Source organism: Capricornis sumatraensis, chromosome 15 (assembly GCF_032405125.1).
Source record: "Capricornis sumatraensis isolate serow.1 chromosome 15, serow.2, whole genome shotgun sequence".
Taxonomy (NCBI): Eukaryota; Metazoa; Chordata; class Mammalia; order Artiodactyla; family Bovidae; genus Capricornis; species Capricornis sumatraensis.
In genome coordinates, this window is record NC_091083.1 from 25,351,569 (window position 1) to 25,365,559 (window position 13,991).

General features: G+C 38.7%; 1 protein-coding gene across 2 annotated transcripts in view; it reads right to left on the minus strand.

The window, feature by feature from the left end:
• NEBL (nebulette) overlaps positions 1-13,991 on the minus strand; it is a 385,069-nt gene that overhangs the window by 168,186 nt on the left and 202,892 nt on the right. For both annotated transcript variants that reach the window (XM_068987358.1, XM_068987357.1), the window contains exon 4: positions 3,061-3,168. In XM_068987358.1, the coding sequence (XP_068843459.1) occupies positions 3,061-3,168 (108 nt within the window). The remainder of the gene's footprint in view (positions 1-3,060; positions 3,169-13,991) is intronic.

Here is a 13,991-nt window from a genome sequence, read left to right on the forward strand (position 1 = left end):
TAGATATGTAATGTACAACACGATGATTGTAGTTGACATAGCTGTATATTATACAAGAAAGTTGTTAAGAGAGTAGATCCTAAGGATTCTCATCACAAGGAGAATTCTTTTTTCCCTTTCTTTTTATTGTATCTATTTGCGATGATGATGTTAACTAAACCTACTGTGGTAATCATCTTACAATACAGGTAAGTCAAACCATCATGCTGTACAGCTTAAACTTATACAGTGATATATGTTAATTATTTCTCAATAAAACTAAAGAAAAAATGATAAATCCCTAACAGTAATATTGTGAAATTTATGTTTTCTTCCTGCTATCTAAATAGCAATATGCCTCATCATGGCTAAAAGAACTACTTATAAGACTGCTATGGTAGATAACATCAAGACTATTGCACGTGAGTGTTAGTTGCTCAGTCACGTCCGACTCTTTGCAATCTCATGGATTGTATCCCACCAGACTACTCTGTCCATGGGATTCTCCAGGCAAGATTACTGGAGTGGGTTGCCATTTCCTTCTCCAAGACTGTTGTATAAATTTGTTTCAAAAGATGTTATCTAAATTACATACTTTTTAAAATCACCACCGTCTACCTTATAGGTTAAGATTAGATTAAGATACCTTAATGTAAACAGTATTTTGTATATACTGCTATGTATATAATAAACATAAATTTATACATACCTGTGTTATAAGGGTTTTTGCATAATTAAGAATGGATCTGCAAACAGCTTCTGGTATTGAATAAAATGTATATTCCTGCTAAGGATAAAGGTTGGTGAAATGATCAGTTCTTTTCTTATTAAATATGAATAATGACTTAATTTGAATACAAATTAAAAGGCTTACCTTTGAATCAACTGCAATCCTTATGTGAGCTGTCACAGGAATGTCTTAAGTAGAACTGCTTAGTTCTTTTTGAAATAAATTTGTGATAGTTGAAGATTTAGGATGTAACTTTGTTTTATGCAACACTTTTTATTTTTTAAAAAAAGGTTCTCCAAAAATAATCCAAAATCAGAAACATTACTGAATGTAACTGCCAGTGAAACATATCTCTAATTTGCATTTTAGAAAACAAAAATAGGGTTTTGATTTAAGGAAAGAATGAAGGGGAAGAAAGACGATGGAGGCAATCTTCAGTATTCGTGATCGGTGGGTTGTAAGGATGGGGTGGAAAAAACTAAGGGACAGAAGCCTTGAATCCTTAAAATTCAACTCTTTCTCTTCAAAGGAAAAAGTCCTTGCTGAAATAAAACGCCCATTTAAAAAGCAAACAATGGATAAATCTTAGGGAATATGACAAAACAAAGTGTCTCTGTCTCTTCTCACTCCCTAAACAAATTTTTTAAATATCAGATAATTCTGTTTTTGAACTTTTGACAAAATTCATTCTCAGATCATATGCTATGATTTTTTTCTGCAAATTGTGGCTATATGTAGGTACATAACAAAGACAGCCAAATACCAGTGAGTTTAAAACAACCTGCTAACTAAACATTTCCCAGAAATCAATGCTGCATAACTTAAACCATTTAGACACATAAATTTTGGTGACTGTACATGAAACACACAAAGTAGACTTCTTGTGAAAAAGTATATGTCTCGCATATTTGTCCATACTTTTATATAATATAAATGGTTGCTGACTTTCATTCATATTTCCTCCAGAGTACTTAACATTGAATTAACTTATTTCTAGAAAAAAATGCATTTTGACACACTTCATATAATAAAGAAACATAATTACCACTTTAATAAGTACTCAACACTTTTTGGTCCCTAATATGTTTTGAACTTCTGCTAGTTTCAATTTTCTTTTCCAAGAAAATGCTATTAACAAGACGCAGAAACAAGAAAATGCTAGTGAACAAGACGCAGCTTTCAAATTCAAAGCAACTTCATATGTAAATGTTTATTTCAGAAATTAGATGCAATATACCATTTCAAAAAATATCTAATTTAAAATATGAAATCTTGAATACACACATTGAGCAAACATGAGATTTCTCCAGATACCTAACCTTGTATGTATATTCTGTATGCTTACTCACCACAAAAAACCAATTGATAGGCTTTAACATTTACCTATACAAGTTCTATTCTGGAAAAATTTTTTAATTGAGAATCATTTAAAGTGAAATAAGATGCTGTTACAATAACATCTCTTAATAGCAATGACTATTATTTCTAAATACACAATTAATTTAATTAAATTGATTTGCTAGATAAGCCAATTTACTTGATAAACCAATTAAATAAATTAAAAGTGTATTCAGAAATAACACAGGCATAACTCAGAAATATTGCATGTTCGGTTCCAGACCAGTTCAATAATGCAAATATCACAACAAAGAGAGTCGAATTTTTTGGTTTCCCAGTGCATCTAAAAGTTATATGTACACTATACTGTCATCTACTAAGTATGCAATAGTGCAACAGGTCTAAAAACATGTTGTTGTTTAGTCACTAAGTCATGTTTGACTCTTTGAGACCCCATGGACTGCAGCACGCCAGACTTCCCTGTCCTTCACTATCTCCCAGAGCTTGCTCAAATCACGTCCATTGAGTCGGTGATGCCATCCAACCACCTCATTCTCTGCCACCCCCTTCTCCTGCTGCCCTCAATCTTTTCCAGCATCAGGGTCTTTTCCAATGAGTTGGCTCTTCACATCAGGTGGCCAAAGTGTATCTACCTTAATTTAAAAAATACTTCATTGCTAAAAAATGCTAAACATCATCTGACAATACAGGGTTGTCACAAATCTTCTATTTGTAAAAAAAAAAAAAAAAAAAATTTATCTGTGAAGTGTAAAAAATGTAAAGCCCAGTAAAAACAGGTATGCCTGTAGTCACTGCTATTAATGTCAAGCTCTTGATAACTGTGATGAAATCAAAGGGAAGCAATTCAATAGATGAACCTGGCATATTTTCTGAGGACACTGAGTACTGCTTGCAACTTACAGCAATAAGAACACTTCCAAGTTGTCCAATTTCACTTTCTCACCAGAAATACAAGTCAGGGTTATTATGTCACTGAACAAATGGTCACCTACGTTACTGATTTGTTCCTGAGTCCTCTTCAGCCTCTGTAGTTCAGGAGTGTCTGTAACGATGCTGAAGCCCCTCCCTTTGCTTTCTTCAAAATCTCTTTTGTACTTGACCTAACAAAATTAGGAGTGAAAGAAAAAAAAAGAAAGAAAAAGAAAAGTAAACAAAAGAATCATAAATTTCACTCAGGATAGTCAGAGGCCATATAAGCTGCTAAAGTCAGAAGCAGCATCTCCAGGAACAGCTCTATTAGCAGGTGATACAGTGAATAGCAAGACTGCTTGGTTTGTGTCCCAGCAACCACTTTGTGGCCTTAGGCAAGTTACTCAACCACTCTGTGCTTCAGTGGTCTAATTCATAAAACGATGATAATGGCAAAAATAGCAGTATTTAAATTTGTTGTTGTTTAGTTGCTAAGTCATCTCCAATTCTTTTGCAACCCCTTGGACTGTAGCCCACACCAGACTCCTCTGTCTATGGGATTCTCCAGGCAAGAATAACGGAGTGGGTTGCCATTTCCTTTTCCAGGGGATCTTCCTGATTCAGGGATCAAACCTGTGTCTCCTGCTTGGCAGGATGATTGTTTACTTCTGAGCTGCCTGGAAGCCCTAGTATTTAAATAACGCTATTTAATAGGTTGAAAGATAATATCAAATGTCTTAGTTCACACACTGAGCCCATAGGAAACAAACAAGTGCTCCATAATAGTAATTATTATCATCATTAACAGTTGTAATAAAACTGAAAAATAAATGTGGAAAGAGAAAGCTAAATCTTCTGTTCCCATGGCTTGTTTTGTCAATGACAAAGTATCGTTTTGAGCCTGGACTGCACTATGGATGACGGAGACATACAACATTATCAGCAGCAGCCCTGTCCTAACAAAGTTTTCATTTTATTTCATAAGGCAAAGCATATGGGTATGATTATACAGTGTTTAACTGCCAAATGTTGAATATGTAAATGCTTATGGAAATATTTATAAAACAGGCCACACCTAGGGATTAAAAGGCTTTAAGCACATGCCCTTGGCATACTGTGTACTGAGGTACCAAAGTTTTTTTTCAGTCTTTAAATATATTTCTTTCTAATTACAACCCAGTGAGGCTGAATTTTACAATTCCCTCAGGGAACTAGAACAGCCAGTGCTTAATCTTACTAGGGTCCCATATCCTATTATTAGCATAGTGACAATAACTGTGACATCAGTTAAATATTCTGCTTGTAAATGACTGAGACAGTTACATCACTTCAACTGTTCTTATTTCTTTAAAAGCCTAACTATAAAGAAATATGGAAACATATTTTTGATAATTCATATAATTTGCATTTTCACTTTCATAATTACCAGCTTCAAATTAAAACATATTAATAACTAATGCACCTAATTTTAGGACCTAAAAGATGATGCTGTGAAAGTGCTGAACTCAGTATGTCAGCAAATTTGGAAAACTCAGCAGTGGCCACAGGACTGGAAAAGGCCAGTTTTCATTCCAATCCCAAAGAAAGGTAATGCCAAAGAATGCTCAAACTACCACACAATTGCACTCATCTCACACGCTAGTAAAGTAATGCTCAAAATTCTCCAAGCCAGGCTTCAACAATACGTGAACCATGAACTTACAGATGTTCAAGCTGGTTTTAGAAAAGGCAGAGGAACCAGAGATCAAATCGCCAAAATCTGCTGGATCATTGAAAAAACAAGAGAGTTCCAGAAAAACATCTATTTCTGTTTTATTGACTATGCCAAAGCCTTTGACTGTGTGGATCACAATAAACTGCGGAAAATTCTGAAAGAGATGAGAATACCAGACCACCTGACCTGCCCCTTGAGAAACCTATACGCAGGTCAAGAAACAACAGTTAGAACTGGACATGGAACAACAGACTGGTTCCAAATAGGAAAAGGAGTACGTCAAGGCTGTATATTGTCACCCTGCTTATTTAACTTCTATGCAGAGTACATCATGAGAAACGCTGGGCTGGAAGAAGCACAAGCTGGAATCAAGATTGCCAGGAGAAATATCAATAACCTCAGATATGCAGATGATACCACCCTTATGGCAGAAAGTGAAGAACTAAAGAGCCTCTTGATGAAAGTGAAAGAAGAGAGTGAAAAAGTTGGCTTAAAGCTCAACATTCAGAAAACGAAGATCATGGCATCTGGTCTCATCACTTTATGGCAAATAGATGGGGAAACAATGGAAACAGTGGCTGACTTTATTTTTCTGGGCTCCAAAATCACTGCAGATGGTGACTGCAGCCATGAAATTAAAATACCAACCTAGATAGTATATTAAAAAGCAGAGACATTACTTTGCCAACAAAGGTCCGTCTAGTCAAGGCTATGGTTTTTCCAGTGGTCATGTATGGATGTGAGAGTTGGACTGTGAAGAAGGCTGAGCGCTGAAGAATTGATGCTTTTGAACTGTGGTGCTGGAGAAGATTCTTGAGAGTCCCTTGGACTGCAAGGAGATCAAACCAGTCCATCCTAAAGATCAGTCCAGGGTGTTCATTGGAGGGACTGATGTTGAAGCTGAAACTCTAATACTTTAGCCACCTGATGCGGAGAGCTGACTCATTGGAAAAGACCCTGATGCTGGGAAAGATTGAGGGCAGGAGGAGAAGGAGACAACAGAGAATGAGATGGTTGGATGGCATCACCGACACAATGGACATGGGTTTGGGTGGACTCTGGGAGTTGGTGATGGACATGGAGGCTCGGACACGACCGAGCGACTGAACTCAACTGAACTGAATAATTAATGTTTAGGGTAGCTAATTAAAAAAAATGTTTCTGCAAGGGTTACTTTCTGTATAAATTTGAAAAGTCTCCTTAGCTGAGCATGGAAAGACTGTTTTTGTTGAGTCATGTTTGTTTTTAAATACTCAGTTCTCCCAGGCATTACTGTCCTTGAGGCTACTGGAAGTTTTCCTTTATCTGAAGAGCTTAAAAGAAAAAAAAAAATATCCCAGATGACAATAAATAAAAAGATACACATACTCTCATCACTTTTAGCCTAAGAATATCTAATTTTCCCTCCACATTTTCATTTAAATATCTAAAAGTACTAAAATCCTTACTTTATTTCCATAAGTAAAAGGTCAAATAAACTGCATTATTTTTCTGCTACAGAAAATGCTGAGTGAGATTAGCCTTCTAACCCTCAATCTCCCAGCATGTATGAAGATGCACACGGGCACATTCTCAGGGTTTTGTGCCTAACTAAGCAGGGAAGCCATTTAGCTTTGCTTGAAGTAAACGCTAGGGCGCAGAGCAGTAAAATAATAAAAGTAAGAAAGATGGCAATGTTACAGTAAGAGCAAGGGGAATGAAGAAGTAAGAATAAAAATCTAGAAGCCAAGTTCTAACATCCTTAACATCCATTTCAGAGAAGGCACAGTCACATATTCTTTTTGTGATGAGCTTGGAATTTTGTTTGTTTTTTAATGGCAATTTCCAAAGGAAGAACTGAAAAGAAAAACTGTTTAATTCCAGAATCATAGCTTTCACGTTAATTACCATTTAAGAGTCCTTTCCACATTCACAAGACACATAAGATTCATCTGATTAGGGCTTGCCTCGTTAACTGATTAAAGAATATACAATTATCTCCATAATTGATTTGCAGAGTTTTTAGATGTTTAATCCTTTTTTAATGGAGTGACCCACAACCATGTTCAGCACCAACACAAGCACCAGTCCCTGCAGTAAATCTTGACAGCTCACAGGGAGCTTTTGAGCCCTTCATCAGTCCCTCTCTTTTCCATACTCCCAGCCACTTATATCCTCTCTCTCTACTTAGGTCTAATTTTAAATATTATGTCCGATGGTCTGCCAAGGATGCATAGTCTGATTCTGAGAGACAGCTGGATACAAAAATAGTAGATGCCAGGGGCCGGGGGCAGGGGTTGCAGGGTAGGGAGTGGGGAATGGAGAGTTAGTGTTTAACGGGGACAGACTTTCAGTTTAGGAAAGTAAAAAGTTCAGCAGATGGATGATGGCGAGAGTTGTTCAACAGTGTGAATGTACTTAGTGCCACTGAGCCGTACAGTTAAATATGGTGAAAATAATATGTTTTATGTGACATTCACCACAGTAAAAAATGTTTAATTTAAAAAAATAAAAAGAGCTCAAAGAACAGAGAGAGGGAGAAGATTCCTCTTTTCGGTTGTAGATCTCTCCTTTGCCCTCACATGACCCCATCCAACCAGTGAGCGCCTGCACTCTGCACTCAGGAATCAACCCATACACATAATCCAGTGTGTGTCCAAGAATCCCAGACCTGGGACTGTGGTAGAAACTCATGGGGAAGGGCTACTCTTTCTCCATGTTCTGGCTCATTTCATTGTTGTTCAGGATTATTGTTCAACCCCACAGATTACAGCACACCAGGTTTCTCTGTCCCTCACCATCTCCTGAAGCTTGCTCAAACTCATGTCCATTGAGTCAGTGATGCCATCCAACCATCTCATCCTCTGTTGTCCCCTTCTCCTCCTGCCTTCAGTCTTTCCCAGCATCGAGGTCTTTTCTAATGAGTCAGCTCTTCACATCAGGTGGACAAAGTACTGGAGCTCCAGCTTCAGCATTGGTCCTTCCAATAAATATTCAGGATTGATCCTTTAGGATGGACTGGTTTGATCTCCTTACAGTCCAAGGGACTCTCAAGAGTCTTCTCCAATACCACAGTTCAAAAGCATCGATTTTTCAGCACTCAGCCTTCTTTATGGTCCAACTCTCACATCCGTACATGACTACTGGAAAAACCATAGCCTTGACTATACAGACATTTGTCAGCAAAGTGATGTCTCTGCTTTTGAATATGATGTCTAGGTCTGTCATACCTTTTCTCCCAAGGAGCAAGCATCTTTTAATTTCACGGCAGCAGTCTCTGTCTGCAGTGATTTTGGAGCCCAAGAAAATAAAATCTTTAACTGTTTCCACTTTTTCCCCATCTATTTGCCATGAAGTGATGGGACAGGATGTCATGATCTTCACTTTTTGAATGTTGAGTTTTAAGCCAGCTTTTTCACCCTCCTCTTTCACCTTCATCAAGAGGCTCTTTAGTTCCTCTTTGCTTTCTGCCATAGGGCTGGTGTCATCTGCATATCTGAGGTTATTGATATTTCTCCTGGCAATCCTGATTCCAGCTTGTGCTTCATCCAGTCCGGCATTTCACATGATGTACTCTGTTTCAGTTCAGTTCAGTTCAGTCACTCAGTCGTGTCTAACTCTTTGCGACCCCATGAATCGCAGCATGCCAGGCCTCCCTGTCCATCACCAATATTCCATTATTTATTTTTTGCCAGATTTTGTAACTGCCATTTGTCTGGGGTTCATCTTCGGTTTCTCATTTTTGGGTATTTGTTTTAATCTCACTTAACGCCATAACAAGCCACTTGTGAAATCTTAGTTCCTGACCAGAGATCAAGCCCTGAACCTTTGGAGTGGGAGCACCAACTCCAAGACCCTAGACTACCTAGAATTAATGCTAGGGAGTATCAAACAGTGAGAACTCACACAAAGGAAACCACTTGAATACAAGACCTATCATCACCCAACCACCAGTAGCACTCTGTTTAGTGGGCTGTAAAACTGAAGTTGCTGGCCCTCATTTGGCCACTATGCAATGATGATGAGGCCAACACAGAGGCGAGCAAAACTCCAAGAGTGATTCCTGACATCATTCAAGCACTTGTATCTAACTCTTCCTAAAGCCAGAATCACCAGGCTTACCGGATGAGTGAGCTAATATCTCTCTCTTCAATAACCAAAAGAATTCTGATTAATATGCCACCACCACCATGCCTACAAGGTATACACATGAACAACAAGGTTCGCAGAAATACTGACATGTGAATTTCTCCTTGTTTACTTCTATGCTTTGGTTCTATTTATGACACATGACTTAAGAGTTTATAAAAATAGAGAATCATATCAGAGAAAGAGCCTAGACTTAACATCCCATCCCTGCCACTTACCAGCCACCTCACAGGTCTTCTAGCTTCTGTAAGCCCAAATTTCCTCATTTTTAATCAAAGAGTCTCAACTAATAAGGCTGTAGGGACTGAATGAGGTAAATCACAGGGAGGAATTTTAGAAGGTATGAGGCATTTTTTGTGTGTGTGCAAATGTCCAGTATTATCATCATAATACTGGTTTTGCCTGACTTGAGAGGATTACCTAATATCTGTCATGAGACATCAAAAAGAACAGTTCTATAATAATCAGATAGATCATGGTTAATAAAGCCAAATGATTCATGTCAATGTATGGCAAAAACCACCACAATATTGTAAAGCAATTAGCCTCCAATTAAAATAAATAAATTTATTTTTTTTAAAAAGAATCTGCTATTAGTTTACATTTGCAAATTTTACTATTATTCTAGGATAGATACTTGTTTTTTGTTGGATTTGTGTGAATGATCAGACTCCTAAAAAACACCTTGGATGTGTCATCTGGTGACCACACTGGTGAAGATGAATCCTGAACCCCATCTGTGCAGGTGCTGGGTGACAATCTGTCTCTGCCAAGAGGCATGCCGCAGGCTCTGCAAACCTGTAAGAACTATGTGAAGAGGGCTCTCATAAGATCACTCAGAATTCCTTGTCACTGACAGAGTGATTCTTACCTTCAGCCCCTGGGAAACATAATGCATTTATTCACTAAAGCTCAGCACCAGTGGTGATGCTCTGTGTGCTGGATAGGTCTTCCCCAGTCCTGAATGCCATGGTTTTTCACCTCCTATTAGAGCAGTTATCACCCTGAACTGCAATAACAATGGAGTCACAGTCCCTGCTCTAGAACACGTAGAACTCAGGGACAAGGGCAAGCTTTTATTGAGCTTTGTGATCCAAAGTCATGGCATAGCACCTGACCTGTGCAAGTTGATTAATAAATAATAAAGAAACGGAAGCAGGGAGGGAGCAGAGGAGAAAGAAAGAAAGGGAGTAGACACAGACAAGGGAAGGTGGCCCAGATCTAGAGATCCAAGTGCTGTGTTCAGTCGCCGTGTCCAACTCTTTGCAACCCCTGGGTCTGTAGCCCACCAGGGTTCTCTGTCCATGGGATTCTTCAGGCAAGAGCACCGGAGTGGGGTGCCATTCCCTCCTCCAGGGGATATTCCAGACCCAGAGACTGAACTTGCACCTCCTGCATTGCAGGTAGATTCATCCCACTGGGCCACCTGGGAAGCCTAGAGGTACAAGAGGAAGCTCCTATTTGGGCACTGAACTTGGTTCCAACTGGCTGAAGAAACAGGGAGAGCTGGGAGATGGAGCTAAGAAACACAGATCTAGATCTGATTTGGAAAGAAACTGCTATTCATAGTGCTTATCTTAATCCCTCTAGGCTGCTATAACAAAAACTGCCATTGACTGGGTTGCTTATCAACAGCAAAAATTTATTTCTCATAGTTCTGGAGGCTGAAAAATCCAAAATCAAGGTACAAATAGACTCAGTGTCTGAAGAAAGGCTGCATCTTTGTTCACAGATGGCCATCTTTCCACTGTGGTCTCACATGGAGTGGGGGACGAAGGAGCTCTCTGGGGTCTCTTCCATAAGGACACCAAACTCATTTACGAGGCTTCACCTTCATGACCTAATCATCTCCCAAAGGCTCCACTTCCTAACAGCATCACATTGGGGATTAGGTTTAAACATGAACTTTGGGAGAATAAAAACATTCAGTCCATCCCAGCACTCCTATAAATTAACTCACTCAACATGAACTCAGCAAGTATTCAGTGAACCTCATATCAGTTGCTATTACAAACTCCTGCCCTGTCCCTTTTCTTTCCTTCAGCACTGGATTAAAAATTATCATCTCTGGTCGCTCATCCTCGATCCTGTTAAAAAGTATTTTATAACAATTCTATAAGTAACAATGGTGAATTATTCTAGGAATGTCATTCTCTGGAATGTCCTCCTCAAATATTTACATATTTAATCTTTTGTTCATTCAACAAATACTTATGAGCAGCTACTATGAGCCACGTACAGTTCCAGGGGTGAGAAAACACAGCAAAGAAAACAGTAACTGACCTCTGCCTTGTGGAGCTTACGTTACAGTGGAAGAGAAAGAAAAGACATGAGACTTCTATAATTTGAATAGATGGTACATGAGTGGCAAGTGCTGAGAGAGAGATAAAGCAGGAAGTGAGGTGAGAAGGGTCAGGAATGCTGCCCTTTTAAAGAGAGCAGTCAGGGAAGCCCTCAGTGAGAAGGTGACGCTGAAGTAAGATCAGAAGGAGGTGAAAGTTGTATGTGACCAGCAACACGCTGGGCTGCTGCTTTACCAGGCTCTTTCTGGCCACCGCATTAGCCCACTGAAGTGAGCAAAACAGAGGCAGGAGACCAGCAGGAAGGCAGGAAATTTTGGTCCTCTCTCCTCATACATGCATGTTCATGTCCTACTCTTTGTGACCCCATGGATTGTAGCCCACCAGGCTCCTCTGTCCATGGGATCTTCCAGGCAAGAATACTGGAGTGGGTTGTCATTTCCTCCTCCAAGGGGTCTTTCCAACCCAGGGGCTGAACCCACATCTCCTGCTTGGCAGGCAGATTCTTTACCACTGAGCCACCTGGGAACCCCCCTGCCTCCCTCCCCAGTTGTCCACTATTAGAGAAATGTTCCAGGACCACAGATGTCAGGGAGACTTCCTGGGCCCAGCCTGAGAAGCTGGCCTCCTTGGGAGACCTAGCCAGGTGAAATGCATCTCTTGTCAGAAATGGCAGGAAGGACCCAGGAAGAGGGAGTACAGAGTCCAGACACTGCTGAGTTCAGCGAAAGGACACGCAGTGCCTGGGAGGCGATGCAGTTTGTTTCCCGTATGCTGATCCCTTCAAGACTAAATAAACACATGTTGAAAATGCATTCTTAAACTCTCAAATGATCCATGTTGTTGTGCAGTAGAAACTAACACAACATTGTGAAGCAACTACACTCCAATTTTTTAAAATAAACTAATTATATTACATTTTTAAAAATCAAATTCAAGAAATATACCCAGTGGGCAATGTGAATTGCCATATTTTTCTTCAGAAGTATCTTTAAAATCTATTTCAAATACTGAATGCTACTACAATTGACATGTTACATACACATGTAAATGAATATGTACACACACATACACACACACACACATTTCTCTTCCTGTATTATAGATCAGAACCCTAAATCAAGACCCAAAAGACCTAAATTTAAACCCTAATTCTGTTCTGTGATCTTTTATAATTTGTTCAGTTTCTCTAACACTCTTCATCCTCTGCTATAAAATGGAAAAAGAAAAGGGGAAAAAAAGTAATATGCTACATAGTGTTTGGAGGGTTAACATAAATAACATGGAAACATCAAGCAGGGACATGCCATTACTAGGTCATTAGCAAATATTAGTTTACTCCTTCTTAATAAATTTCAAAAATGACCTTTATTGCTTATGTATGATGGTTTCTGCCAACATGTGCATGCTCAGTGATATTTTGTGTTTGGAGTCATCAGTAAGTAACACTCACAAGTTCAGACACAGAGAGCCTGGAAACCAGGGCGGTTTGGCAAAGCTTAAGAAAAAGGTTCACAGTGACTGAAAAGGAAAACGTAAAAATCAAAACAATGAACAGAGCTGTCAACTGAATTATTTGCTAATTCTGAGATATAAGTTCTCTCCCCCAATGCCATAATTATTAATCTTATAACAAATGTAAATAAATGAAGAAAATGAAAATGACTAATGAAAAAGGTCATTCTGAGGCAGACAGTCATTTCTGATGGAAAAAAAGCCCAGTGAACCAGAGACTGGTAAAATGTTGAATGACGAACCAAAAGGAGATTAAGTGAGATCTTAAAGATGGGCATGTCCTACAGTTCAACAGGTCTACCCACAAGTATGTTTCTCTCTAAAGGAACCCTTGCCCATGAGCAGCTAGGAATATAGACGAACATGTTCAATATAACATTTGTATTATCCAAAAAAAAAATATGCAAACAACCTAAATATCCATCCACAGAAGATGAATAAATTATCATATATTCATAAAATATAATATTATCCAGGAGTAAAAATAAATGAGCTACAGATACATGGATCCGTATGGCTGAATCTCAGAAACATTTTGGTGAAGGAGAAAACAAGCCAGGAATACACACATATGGTGGTAAGTAAATGGGGGAAGAGATTCAATATGTATAACATCCAGAAGAGCTGTGAAGAGACCTGATCATGGAAAGATGCCCTGGGAGCTTCACTGTTCACGTGACATTCAAGTTCTTCTGTTGGAAGGTAGATCCATGTGCAATCCTTTTATTATCAAGATGTAAAACTTACATGGATGCTCCATACATTCTTTTGTACTGATCAAACATTTTACAATAAAAGTATTTTCAAAGAACGCAGGGATAGAGTTTTAAAGCCTCGGATGGATGGGGAAGCTGAATTTACCAGAGGATAAAGAAAAATCATGAGCAAGAAAACAGAAAAAGAATCTCAGAGCCAGGAATCAGCTGATACTTTAAGTTAGTTTACAGACAAGGCTTGGGTTTTCTGTTAAGTGGCCAGTGACCTAGTCAGTGGCCATCATAGGCAGAAAGTTAGTCTTTCTAAGTTTCTTTGTCTTAATGAAGTTGTTTTACTATGTTGGCAAATACTGAAATGAAGCAAAAAGGCAGGAAAAGAGAACTTGAGAGAGGATTAACAGGATTCCAAATGTGGATTAATGAGCAATGGTAGCAGTACAAGAGGATTCTTGCTGAATCACAACAGACCAGAGGGCTAAGAAAAATCCAGGGGCAGAAGAGGAAGCAAAGGGAGAATATTATTTAGCTTTAAAGCAGCTTCCCTTGTCCAAAAAGGTTTAACAAAAGACTAAAATCTACAGGCATATTTATGACTGATTCATATTATTCTGCTCTTTATCTCACACATTCTAAAGTCTCCA